The sequence below is a fragment of the Thermobia domestica genome, chromosome 12, assembly GCF_964235325.1.
Source record: "Thermobia domestica chromosome 12, izTheDome1.hap1.1, whole genome shotgun sequence".
Classification (NCBI taxonomy): Eukaryota; Metazoa; Arthropoda; class Insecta; order Zygentoma; family Lepismatidae; genus Thermobia; species Thermobia domestica.
Window position 1 is genome coordinate 77,990,095 of NC_137465.1, and position 14,472 is coordinate 78,004,566.

General features: G+C 39.0%; 1 protein-coding gene across 6 annotated transcripts in view; it reads left to right on the forward strand.

The window, feature by feature from the left end:
- Positions 1-8,277: 8,277 nt before the first annotated feature.
- LOC145666525 (myotubularin-related protein 10-B) overlaps positions 8,278-14,472 on the forward strand; it is a 607,867-nt gene continuing 601,672 nt past the window's right edge. The window contains exon 1 of one of the 6 annotated variants that reach the window (XM_081733821.1): positions 8,278-8,376. In XM_081733821.1, the coding sequence (XP_081589947.1) occupies positions 8,293-8,376 (84 nt within the window). In that variant the 5' untranslated portion in view covers positions 8,278-8,292. Of the gene's footprint in view, positions 8,377-8,762; positions 9,093-14,472 lie in introns of those variants that run through there. The other 5 variants (XM_081733824.1, XM_081733823.1, XM_081733826.1 and 2 more) reach the window with 5 other exon arrangements.

A 14,472-nucleotide genomic window follows, 5' to 3' on the forward strand; every position in this document is an offset into this window, starting at 1 on the left:
TTGAGGGTAATTTTAGAGGCTATTTAACTTTATTTTAACTTTTGAGTTATCGACATCTTTTTTCTTCTCTTGTTTGTCACCCGTGTTTCATTTCTAAGAGCTTTTAGTACTCTAGCTTCTAGCGCAAAAGTTAAACTTGCCCGTTTTTCTATTTATCCGTCAAAGCGTAAGTTTTTCAATATATCCGTCAAACCGTACTTCCACATTTCTGTTATACTGTAGCTGTGAAGTGATTTAGCAATAATTTTCCGGCCACAACCTTGAATTCCAATTTATACAAATAATCAGTAGCGGATTTAGAAAAGTACTTTAGGAGGGGTTTTTCTGATTGTTTCGTTTCCTAAAAAGTCCTAATTTTATTTGGGAGGTGCTTGAAGTTTATGAGTACAGGCATAACTAATATTCCTTTTCGTTTATATGTTTAGCAATGATCTTCCGGATACAACTTTAAAAATCATTTTATACTGAGAATCAGTGGCGGATTTAGAAAAGTATTTTGGGAAGGGTTTTTCTTACTAATGTTTAGTTTTTTTAAACATTCGTAATTTTTATTTGACGGGAGCTTAAAGTTTATGAGTAAAGGCATAAATAATAGATATTTCGTTTGTTGCAGACATTCCGTAATTTTGGGGAACGGGCTTCAGTCCGAAAGACCGACCCCCTAACCTTCGCAAAACCGTCACTGCTGGTAATTAGTAATAATAACAATTTAAAAACAATAAGAAAGGAAGTCGCCCAACTCACAGTACACGCACTATTTCTACATTCACAGATGAAATGAAGAAAAGCTTTGTCAGAATGGTCGAATGCTAGTTGAATCCCGGACTTCCCGAGAGAAGCGCAAAAGCTAATCACTCAGTCATGTTTGTTGTGCAGTTGTATTTAGCTTAACTTAAATATATTCCGTAGTCCTTTTTTTCTGGGGGGGAGGGAGTTCCGTAATGATATGTTGAATCCCTCTTGTTAAAAATTCAGAAAACTTGAGGATTGGGTAAACTGTGATGGTGGTTATATAAAACTTAACTGTAGAATTTCAAGAATATACAGAACCAAAAGATCTAGATGTGCAGCCTTTAAGTGTATCATATAAATCTAAGTATTTCTCTTATGTTTTATTTTAATTTTATTTTGTTTCAAAAAGACGGTATGGAATATTTTGAATTTTGCTAGTTATTTGTGTATTCTTTTAAAAGAAGTGTTTACTTTTAGGGTTGGCTGGTTTACACCAACTTTTTTTTTAATAACTGGTGGAATGAAAAATGCGAATCGTGTGAATTTCATGGTGACGTTTCCAGATATCAAACCGCCTGTAATAGTTTTATTTCCCTTTCACCTTTTAATCAAGGTGTCCCATGTTCAATTCTCGGTCGAACCACAAACCTTCTTTCATGCGGAACCCAAGTAGCGGTTCGGATGTCAGTTTAAGCGAAAGTCTTCTCCTCTATAACCTCGGTATTTCGTAAGGATGTTAAGCCGAAACATACGAAACAAACCAAATTGTATATTTCTGCATGCCTAAATGCCTGTTGTTTTATAAAGAAGCCAAGATTGCCTAAATATATTGATAGAAATTGGCAAAATTTATCGATTGCCTACGTAGCTTCCAACATTAGCTTGGGTTGGACTTTCAATGATATCTACGTACTAAATTTGTAATTTAATACCTCAGTTTTAACGTACTGATTATGGTACGTTGATCTTTAAATTTTACATGGAAAGCAATAACAGGATTTTACCGTTATTGTCTTACATTTCAAGTAATGACGGGATTTTCCCAATGGCTAGGGCGGGAGATTCTCAATTTAAGAAATTTTCTGACCGGACTTCTTTAAGCTTATGGGAGTTCTTCCGGCATAACACCGCTATTGCATAATAACACCAAGGCGAAACAAACTTATTTCTGTGAATATGTAATATAAATACATAAAGCAAAAAATCTAAATCAAAAAAGCCTGGTTTAAACCAAAAAAGCCTGGTTTAAACATCCCCAAAAACGGGTTTTTGGCATTTTCAAAAACAACCATGGTTCTTGCCAACTCTGCTTACTTTTGTATATAGGAGGTTAAAAAATTCTTATAATATACATTGGTTAATCCTGTCGAATTCATAATGTAAATATGTTGAAGAAAAATTGTTTGAAATATCTTTTCGAAATTCATAGTTTTTTTCGATGTTATATGGAAGCTTCTCAGCTGCGGCAAGTGACCTGCCAATAAAGGCAGAATACCTATGATGATGATGATGATATTATTATCAGCATCAACCACTAATTAAATGATTTTTTGTGTTATAGAGAAGCGATACAAAGTCTGTTTTATCAATTTAAAGCAGTATTTTGAAAAAAGCCCAAAATTTCCCAAGCAAAAAAGCGAAGCAGAAAACACCGAGTTTTTTTCCAAAAAAGCCGGGTTTTTTTCCGAGCCCTTGCATCTCTACCTACTTCTCCGCCGGTACAGCCAATTCGTCTTCCCACCACCACAGTCGTCCTCACATTTGACAGCCAATTATTTCCTATTGAGTGTAAGTTATATTACTGCCGTTTCAAAGTCGCACCTTATATACCGTTAGCTAAAATATGCCGGAAATGTTACCGATACGGGCACATCGCCAAAACTTGCAAATCCGCCGCTAGATGTCGTCAGTGTGGTCAGGGAAATGTCTCCGATCAATGTTCTAATCCCACGATTTGCCTCTATCGTGGTGCACCCCTCGCGGCTGACGACCCTGCTTGTCCTGAACGCCATCAACAAAAACTACAGGAAATTATGGCCAAATCTAAGATATCCTACAATGAAACACGCAAGTTACACCCAAGGCAATCCACCTACGTTCAAACGGTACATCTTCACCTCGTTCAGATACCACATTTAGTATAGCTACTCGTTCTTCTGGCTCACTTCTCAGTGCACACTGCCCATCACCTACATCGCCGAGACGCCATGCTTGATCCACGATTACCTCAAGTATACCAGCAGATCGTAACGCACAGCCTGGTACGTTGCATGAAACTTGTTCCTCCAAGAGGCGAAAAGGTCTATCCTCTTCAGGGAATCCTCCCTTATCTTCCTCTATCTACTTCATCAGCTTCTTCCACTCGTGCCCACAGAGAATCCCCATGAGATGTGGTGCACCAACTTCAATCTGCACCTAAAATCCCAGACTGCACACTAGAGACATGCATGGGCCGAACTTTTCGACCCGAGTCCAATCCAGCCCGAATGTACATAGGCCCGGTCCCGAAAAGTTTTAAAGATTTTTGGCCCGATCCCGGCCCGGCCCGATAAGTGTTTTAAAATTCTTGGCCCAAGCCCGGCCCGATAAATTTTTAAAGTTTCATTTTGCAACAGTTTTCACGGGCACACTCTTTCAACGTTTGCCTTTATTCTAATTATCGTTTAACGAAAGTCAATAATTATTAAAGAATTGCAATTAATCGGCTCCAGCCCGGCCCGACCTCAAGAGAAATCAGTGTTGGCCCGCCCAAAGAAATAACAGAGTCGGCCCGCGGGCCGGGCCGGGTTTCGGACCGAGGCCGGCCCGTGCAGGTCTCTACTGCACATCCAAGTACCCTTCTACTAACGTTCTAAAAAATCAGTACAAAGCCATTCGAACTGTGCTTTTTCAACAACTAGTGAGTACCAACCTTCTTAACGATAGTGACATGGAATCTTCGCTTTCCACAATCTCACACATTTTAGGATGGCAGGAACAAATTTAATTACAATTCTACAGTGAAATATTTATCAATCAAATGGTAAGCAAATGACCTTACAACGACTATGTGCTATTTTTCAACCAATCATACTCCTGCTCCAAGAAGTCTGGTCATTTCATCATCTCCAACTACGCACCCCAGGTTATCGTCTACTACACGAAGACCGACTGGATCACTACGGCAGTATCCCTCCGGGGATTCGACGAGGACTTCCCTACACTCTTCTCACTGGGATACCATCTCCACCGTCTCCACACACTCAGCTACAAGGAATACGTTAGCAGCTGTAAATTTCATCAACGTTTATTCACCCCCGGAATCTCCTATTTCTGCCGTGTACTGGAACTGTTTGTTTCACCAATTCCCACACTTGAATGTCATCGGAGAAGATCCTAACACGAAGAGCCCTTTGTGGGGCAATGTAGCAACGAACACGGCTGGTACCAAGGATCTTATAAAATAGAGGATCTGGCCTTACAACAAAATGTTGAAGCTATATGTCACAGTTTTGCCACCCCTACTCTGCCCACTCCGCCCAATAGGATCGCAATGTTTTGAGCCAACAATCATGGCGGAAACGAAAGTAGCCAATCAGACGATGATAGAAACGAGAGTAGCCAATCAGACGTGCTTATGCTCGGTTGCTTTTTGGCTTCAGCGATTTAATAGGATGAAGATACATATGGGCAGATCCTCTATTTATAGCATCTTTGGCTGGTACGGACCTCGTTACGGCTATACGCCACTGAACTTATCTACTAGCAAACGACGGTACTCCGACTAGGCTGCCTTCACTTCAGGCCAGACCCAGTGCTCCTGATATCACCATTCTTAGTCCAGAGGTGTATATCAAGCATACCTGGCGAGTTCATGGCTATACTTATGGAAGTGACCACTTTCCTACTCTATTGACTCTTCACTCATCACGATTCGCCCGTCCTGCATGCGGCTTAGCACTCTTACTCCCTCATTCTATTCCTAAAGTCCCCTTCCCAACCCGGCCTTGTACCTTTCACCAGCACTTCCAAGAACTTTTCCGTGAGTGCACTACGGAAGCGGACGAACATTCAGTGAAACACCTTCAGGACACTGTTGTGCTCGCTGCCTGCAAAGCTATTACGTCTACGATGCCGATTACAACTACATCTCGCACCAGTCGTTCACTTATCAGCACTCCACTATGGTGGGACATTGAATTCCGGCTCAGTTGTAACTATCTCAGGCGTTGTCAACTGGAGTACCTGCGAAGCCTCTCACGAGAAACTTATCTTTGATATCAGGAAGCCCATGCCAAATTTCGACGCACACAACTTCCAAGCTTCACTGGATAGTTTTGCCGAACTTTAACTCTCTCCACCACACCTCGACGTTTATGGAACTATCTACGGACCAGAATGCAAGGGTATATTCAGATGCCTCCACCAACGGTACTTAATGAAGAATGGCTTACTTCGTTTCATGCGATGGTTACTCCGGCCACTCCTTTACCGGCTCGTCAAAATCTTCAGCACTCTTTGGCCCCTTCTGAAGTGGATTCTCCTCTATTTCCGATTACAGCTACAGAGCTTCAAAGAGTACTTCATAGTTCTCCTTCCACCTCTCTTGGTGTGGATGGTATCACGTTTCGTCACCTTCAAATGCTTCCTGCCTGCTGCTTCAACTATCTCCTGCAACTGTACAACAGTGTATTTAATACTTCACACGTGCTGCAGTCCTAGAAATATCACCTTGTTGTTCCAGTTCCGAAACCCTATGTGCCCTATGGGAACCCTCGCAGCTACAGACCGATTATACAATTCCCATGCATATCAAAAACTTTTGAGAAGATTCTTCCTCAACGTCTCACGTGTTGGGCGGAATATTACGATATTTTCCCCCCAACTCTTGACGGGTTCCGCAGAGTTCAAAGAACTCACGATGCTATTACTAGTCTCGTCACTGACATATGGAGTACTTTTCAACGGAGGGAATACCTAATTGCCGTCCACATTGACCTCGCACGAGCATACGACAGTGTACCCTTGGATGTGCTCGTCCAAGAGTTATCTACACTCAAGATCCAGCGAGATACCTCCGCTTCATCCATAATTAGCTCATACACCGACAAGTCTTAGTGCGTGTTGGTTACCGCTATACTGACCCCAGGATAGTATCTCGAGGATTACCACAGGGTCCTCCACTTTACTCGCTTCTTTTTAATCTATTCACTATCACGCTTCATCGGCAGCTCAGAACATTAGTCAGAGTCAATCAATTTGCCGACGATTTCCATTTATTTGTTCGCACTTCCACAGTGACCCATGATGCCACTAAACTTAGTCAAGCCATAGACAACTAACAAAAATTGTGCAGATATATGGCCTTAGTGTCAACTGGCGTAGAAGTCAGTACATCATCTTCACCCGGAAAAGGCGCACCATCACTCTGCCACCAGGTCTCGTCAGTTTCTCATCTTCATTACCTCAGTATGACCTTGGACTCTAGACTACTTTGGAATGCACATCTCGATATCCTTAACACCAAAGTGCAACCCATCCTCAACCTTATCAGTGGACTCAGCATTAAATGGTGGGGAATAGATATCAGGTCACAGTTATGTATTTCCCGTCAGTACTTGGAATGAAGGCTTCTATATGGCCGCCCAGCTCTTTTACATCTACCTAGGCGACTCAGTGAACTGTGTGTTCGAATACAAGTGCAAGGACTCTGTTCCATACTTCGGCAACCTCGAAACTCACCGAACAAGGCACTCCTGAAAGAAGCAGGTATCATTCCTTACAATATCCGAGCTTTTCATGTGGACAAACTTTTAATCTTGAATCGAATGTCCATTACAACATCACCTATCATCCCCAAAACATAACTGCTATATTCTAGCAAAACTCTACCCTAACGTTGACAACTGCCTTGGACTTACTTTGCGTATCTTCATGTAAAATAATAGCTGAATCCTATCTACCGCACGTATAAGCTCTCATACTACCAATCATCATACACCACATGGATCACTCATTCGCAAGTGTAATTTCCATCTCTTCCGCCTCACTGGCTACGACACGCACCCCACTCTAACAGCGCATCTATGGGAAGACTAAATTAAGCAATATCATTCAGACACTGTACTTATTTTCACGATTTCCTCCAAACAGGTACAAGCTGGACAATCAAAGGTGGGCATTTAAGTTTTTATACCTCATTATAATTTGCGTTTTCATCAGGCACTGCCTGGCCACACGTCGATTAACATGTGCTTGGAAGCGCTCGCCATTCGAGCCGCATTCCAACGCGTTATGCCTGAAACCACCTGTTTGATAGAGAGTTCTTCGTCGTTTTCTTCCTACAGCAAAACCGACTCATTCCAACTAGATTATGGTAAACATTCTACAACAGATATGTAAAATACAACGCAAAGGACTGCATGTAACTTTCGAAAATGCCTCTTCGCACAAACAGATACAAGGTAATGAGGCAGTTGACCGATTATGTAAACAAGGAGCGTTATTAGCGCCTCTCGCAGTGAAGTCACCGTGTACATCATTTATCCCAAATCTTGGAGCACAACAGCAGAATGAGTGGCGAAACTATCAACACCAGGCTAGAGGTGAACCAGGTAAAAATTACTGGCGAATACAACCAAATCCTACCACACATTCTTTTGTTTATCACCCTAAATGGACTCATGATCACCATGTCTTTTTCAGTCGACTTCGACTCAACACCGCACAGACTCCGGTGCAAAAATATCGTCAGGGCCTTCGGGATACTCCACTCTGTTACCGCCAGGAAGATCTAGATACCGTGAATCTCCTAGTCTATGCCTGTCCATACACTCAGCACTACCAACCAGTGTTTCTTACTTTCTTGCACTCCTTGCCTGGTTATGGTCCCATTCCCATGTGCACCATTCTATCCATTAACAACTTCACAGTGATTTATCATCTTGACCTTCTTCTTCTCAATAATCTCAATCTGTAATCACTCACAGCAGCCCCCATCATCTTTACCTGCGCTACATGATTACTAGACTAAGCTAACCAAGGATCTTATAAAATAGAGGATCTGCGCCATATATATCTTCAACCTATTGAATAGTAAAGCCAAAAAACAACCGATCATCGGCACGTCTGATTAGCTACTCTCGTTTAAGACATCGTCTGATTGGCTACTTTTGTTTTCGCCATGTTTGTTGGCTCAAAACATTGCGATCCTATTGCCGGAGTGGGAAGAGTAGGGGTGGCGAAACTCTGACGTATGGCTTCAAGATTTTATTGTAAGGCCAGATCCTCTATTTATAAGATCCTTGAAGCTAACCTTATCAGTAATTTATCCTGGTACCTTTTTTACTATACCGCATGTTCAAGGCGTCATCGCTGGAACAAAGGAGGGGAAGCGTCTCCTCCCCCGGAAGTAGAAGATATAGGTATCTGAGAAATAAATTAGGTTGTTTAAATTGTAGGTAAAGCATACATCAGAAATCCCTAATCTGCGTTTCTTCTGTGTTCTATTACCACTTCTACATGAAATACCATAAATTTTCTATGTAGTGCAATAGTAAGAAGTGTCCATGTGCACAAGACATGCGATATGCGTTAAATCCCCTCCCCACACACATAGTCATAGATAAAGTACAAGGGCACTACACATGCAGATATAAAGTACAGGTACGATCATTTTTATTTTCGTATCAGTTGATAAGTAAATAAAAGTCGCTTTGTTACCCCCTTTGTAAGTTCATACATACTAAATAAATAATCCCTAAAAGTATGAGCGTCCTGCTCCTTCGGGAACTGATGCATCTTCATGTATACTATATAAAATTGCATTTACTGCAAAATGAGATTCACTCTCTCATGTCCACTTTTTTTTTATGGATTGGCTGTATTATTACAAAAGTTCATATGTCGCGTTATAATGACGTAACTCGCTACAGAATGATTAATTAGTTTTCTTTTTTGTTACTCTTGTTTCTTTTCTCTCTTCTAAGCTCAAAAAAATTTTCTTCAATGTATTTTTCATTTACCAATACTGCTCAAATGTGTTCTACATACGTGAAACAAACCGAATGAGCTGTAGAAAAGAAGAAGAAAGCACACTGCAAAATTGCGATTCGTGGAGGTACATGAAGCATAGGACAATCATAACTCGGAATAAATAATTGTTACAATTATTAGAACAGAAAACAGAAGATGCGAGTAGTAGATATTGGAATTCGGATAAATATTTTGTATGATGTAAGGGAAATAGATATGTGACTTCTATCGAAATGTCTGTGTACTAATTGTGATAGTTGATTGTAGCGCTTCTCTGAAGCTAACCCAAATTAGAGAAAATGTCTATTAGTTTCAAGAGCTATGTAGATATTGATGATCAAGTCCAGGTAGGAATTTTGAAGATTGTATTTTAATTTAGTGGTTTTAGTGAATGAATTTGCATGTACTGGTTTTGATGAATGAAGCTGATATAGTTCATTTCGAAGAATGAGTTCTTGAGTTTTAGGATTGTGCAATTCAGTGTATAAATTTTCGTGCAGTTTTACTGTACGGATCCATAGTATAAGTAGTAATGGTAGCATGGTTCTGTTCTCGACATGAAATGGACAAACTAAAGACCCCTACATTTTTCAGTGCATTTTACAATCTGGATCCATATAGTGAAACTGCACCATTATTTTTAGTTTCCAGGTAGAACAACGATGAATATGGAAAATTACTGCTTGAGGTTTAGGAAGAACTCAAAACGCTTACTATGCAAAAATAAGTGCGCACCAAATCTTAGCCTTTCTAATTCTGAAATAACATTTTATGTTTCTAGAATAAAGAATGTTATAGATAGCTACGTACTTACCTAAAACATCAACTCAGCACGCCAAGCAGTTACAGAATATTGGAAAATAAAGAGGTACTTCGTAGAGATATAGGGTTTGTGTGCTGGGGAGCGGACAAAATCCAAGCTAAATTCTGGCAAGGCGGACAAAATCCAAGGAACAGTATCATGTGAGTAGTGCCTGTGAACACCGTAATTAAAGTGTACGTTTCTTTCTGTCTTTAATTGTCATGCATTCTAAAGTTTTATCTGTAATTCTTTAATTTATTACGGTAGGAGGCAACGGTCAAAAAAAAAAAAAAAAAAAAAGAGCATTCTAACATTACCATATTCATATTTTGATCTTGATAGGTACATTTGAATTAACTATTTATAAAAGAAATCATACAACACTACAAAAAAGGCTTTGATCTTGATAGGTACATTTGAATTAAATTTTTATAAAACACTACAAAAAAGGCTTCTATATGCTATCTCATGAGAATGAAAATCCAATATAATTTAGATAAAAACAAATTTACTTCATTACCTTCAAAGTATTTACATTAGTTACACTTGCCGAAATAATTAATAACATATACATTTTCATATTTCGATTTTCTAGATATTGCATTATTAAATTCACATACGTTATTATATTATTTAAAAAAAGCACACAAGTCATACAATCACAAGTCAAAAAAGTACATTATTTAAAAAAAGTCATACACACTACAAAAAAGGCTCTTATATGCTTATTACATGTATAATATGTTCATCTGCGCAATTTCGAAGTCCATCACAATAGTCAGAGGGTCAACTATTATATCCAGAGAATCACACTTATCAACAATAGCTGATAGAAATTCATTGTAGGTCTCTTGTGTCTGGTTCGACAGAAATCCATACACGTTATAGCTGTCTCGCCCAATGGAACACGGATGATGTACAACTGGCGTAATATTGCAGGAGCCATTGCGAAGTTTCCATCCATAAACCATGTGTCCGATGACGCGAGAAGCCTCAAACATTCTTCAGTAGCGAAAAATCACTACTATTCTTCTAGCAGCAGGCCCGCTATCGTGGACAAGGAATGGAATGGAAATAATTTCCCCAGTTGTTGTCCAATCACCTTTTGAAACCAGATCGTGTATTGTGGCTGGTTCTTTTGGAAGTGTGCTCCTCTTATGCCTTCGAAGATCTCTCTGAATAGAAGAAACTTTACCAATATTAGGCATTACTTCCTTTGGCACATCCTGCAAATTATTTGCAATAACTTCAATGGGTCTAGACGTTATTTTTTTTCCCGTTGCCTCCTACCGGAATAAATTGAAGAATTACATATAAAACTTTAGAATGCATGACAATTGAAGAAAGAAATAAACGTACAATTTAATCAGGGTGTTCACAGGCACTACTCACATGATACTGTTTCTTGGATTTTGTCCTACACTCTTGTGTACTACCCAAAGGTAGGTCTACATTTGTAGACGCAGATTTACTATACGGATTCTCATATTTGTAAAATTTACAAGTAAAAATGGGTTCACTCGAGCAGGCGGTTCTACCAAATAGAAAATTTATTTTAAAATACGATGTGAAACATTTTTTGTGAAGAAATGAGAGTGTAAATATAAGTAATTACTGACAGTGCACAGCATACTGAAATGTATTTTGAGTGATAGTGAAAGTATTGTGTGTGTAATAGCCGTGTGCATCAACGAAGTTTACAGGAGCGTTCACTTAAACGCGTTGAACATTAAACCTTAAAGTTTAAACGTGGTTCCCGGACTTCTGTTGCACCATTGAAAGTCGAAGTTCAGTACACCTCGTTTAAGTAAACTTCGGTCAATTTGTAAAATCGACTCTGATTGGATGTCGTCTTTTGTCTCTAAGCTTCGTTTTAACAGTAACAAATGAAGAAAGCATAGCGCGTGACAGGTTTTTCGACTTCCAAAATTGTGTGCATCTCGACTGAATACATCAAAGAATGGACTAATAAATTCTACCTGAAATAAAATAAGCGGGTTTTTGATACTTGGTGTTGAAATATTGGTAGTAGATTTTAGATTGTAGTGTGTAGTTTTACTATAAGGATCAATAGTATAAGTAGTAGTACTAGTAGTAGTAGGAAAGGGTTAGAAGTTCCGCAGGGGTTTGTTGGGTTCTGTTCGCGGTGCAGTTTTACTATACGGATACTCAAATTGTAAAATGTGTAGATTAATATGGGCAAGTCTTTAATTTTCCTATTTTATGTCGAGAACGGAACCCAATTAACCCTTGCAGGCCTTCTAACTCTTTCCTACTACTACTACTTACACTATGGATACGTATAGTAAAAGTGTACGCTGTTCTCAACATAAAATGACCAAATTAAAGACTTTTGCAATTTTTCCCCTATATTTTACAATCTGTGAATCCGTATAGTTATACTGCACCATAAAGATTACACTAAACTTATAACAAAGATGAAATATTATGTGGATCTATGTAGACCACAGTGGTGATTTCAGGAATTGGCCAATGGGAACTTCTGCCCGAGAACCATGAAATTCCCTCGGGACCATATATCCTGTCATGCTCAATGTGGATTCCCAGTATTTTCGTTACTAATACATTTCATCTCCAGTATACTGAAATTCGCCACCACTAAAAAATAAATAAATAAATAAAAATTCTGGAATCCGCTGTTGGAGAAAATTGATTCAACAGTTCTACATATTTCATCGTCAAATTGTTATTCTAATGTCTTTTAACCCTTTGCCCTGTTGGCGTTTCCCTACAATTCCCAGTTAGCATACGTAAAGTTGAGGAGCGCTACCATTTCTTCTTTCCACTTATGATCTAACGGCTTCTGCATTCTTAATTTCTCACCTGTCCATCAGCTGCGTACACATTTATACTATTTTTGCGAACTTATAAATACAATAAGTCCACAAACTACGCACGAATCTGTGCTAAGTGGCGCACATAACCTGAGTTTGCATCTATTCCGATTCGAAGCAGGGCACAATTTGAGGGATCGCTAACGCTTTTGTTCGCGAAAGCAGGCAAATTAGCGATGGTGCAACTCTATCCATCACGACTCTGGAAATTAGTAAAGAAATAATAAACACTTCTGACCAGAGTATATACACTTGTTTTTTAAAAACTAAATTCCAGTGTAACAGTTTCAACGACGTTACGCTGTTGAAACTGTTACACTGGAATTTAATTTTTAATAAACAAGTGTATATACTCTGGTCAGAAGTGTTTATTATTTCTTTAGCGATGGTGGTGTATATATACGGAATGACGATTGTGAAAAATATCAGCCTCCAGTTTTGCGGTATAATCTCTCAAAATACATTCGTTACACATGTAACTAAGTTATGATTACAGAAACTGTGTTAAAATATATGGTTCATAATTATGCTATTATAATACAAAACTAGCTTGTAGTGATCACCTACTACAGGTTGGTACGTATTTTTTGTACTAATTTGTTCATTAATCTACCAAATTTTGACACTTTCTTACATTTTCAGGTTAGGTTAGAGCTGCCTTTTTGCAGAGCATGCACCAAATTAAGACCTCCATTACTACTTGCGGATTGACTTCAACATGGCTCAGTACTGTATAAATAAAGTGTGAACGTATAGCATAAAAATTACGTGGCCACTAAAAAGCACAATACTATCTAACCGAGTTAGGGGAGGAGCGCAATAGGGAGGCCCGAGAGATAGCGAGCGGTTGCATCCATAAGGAGCAAGTGCGTCAGCGATGGGGTGTACGCATAAGGAGGACATTGGAAGAGCACACTTCCGCATACAATAATTTCTTTATCATTAATAATTCATTTAAATATGCTGTCATAGGTTATAATCACTTATATTCACACTTTGATTCCTTCATGAAAAATATTTCACGTCGTATTTTACCTACAAATTTTCTATTTGGGGGAACCATCTGCTCGAGTGAACCCTAAATTTGCCTACACGTATACCCACCTTCGCAAATTCGCCTGTTTCCTACCTCGACTAGAGCCCTCCAGCTTCACTGTGGCGTAATCCGTTATAGGTTCAAAATAGCTTGTAATGAGCAGCTTGCAAAGTTTGATGCGTGGTTTTGAGACGTGTGGCTTTCACTATATATAGCTAAGTTTCTATGTGTCATACAATTATACGCAGTTAGTTGATACCACTCGAGGGATAACTAGATAATAAGTTTTACGATGAATAACTGGATAATAAGTTTTACGCTGTTTGCTTGGACAAGAAAATACTGTACTTATAGACATAACTTTTATGTCCTCCCAAGGTTAACCTTTACTGGAAAATTGTTTAGAAAATACATTGTCGAAAATGCTATGAGCTGATTAAGTATTAAAAAAAATCTTATATGTAGTTTATTTCTAGTGGGTTCTCTATCGTAAAGCTACAGCCTCACATGTTTTCTAGCTATTGAGAGTTAACAGACTTTACCGGAAAATTAAAAAAGAACTATATTCCTAATCTACACTATTTATTTTTTTTGCTACACCATTTATTTTTCTCTTCATAACATGTATTTTATTTTATTGATATGACATACAGTGTATGTAGGAAAAAATAATGAAACCACGAGCAAAAGATTGTCCTGAACACGAGAAATGTATTGTAATTTCATTAGTGGAAAAATACAAAGACATTATTGAATGTAAACGGACTGACTTGGATCAACGGAGTTTAAACCTCCAAAATTCGGCTGCTCAAGCTAAAAGCAAGTTTATCTACCATTTGACCGAGACTTAACCTTGAACATTGTTGGTGCAACAGACATTTTCACCGAGCTTGGTTATGACCCTAGTTCAACAGCTGAACTTCGTTTGTGCACACGGCCGTAAGTGTGTTCTTCCACTAGCCTCGTTTATGCGTATGCTCCAGTCGCTGACGTGCCAGTCTGCTCCTTGCGAAAGCCCCACATCGCTACCACAC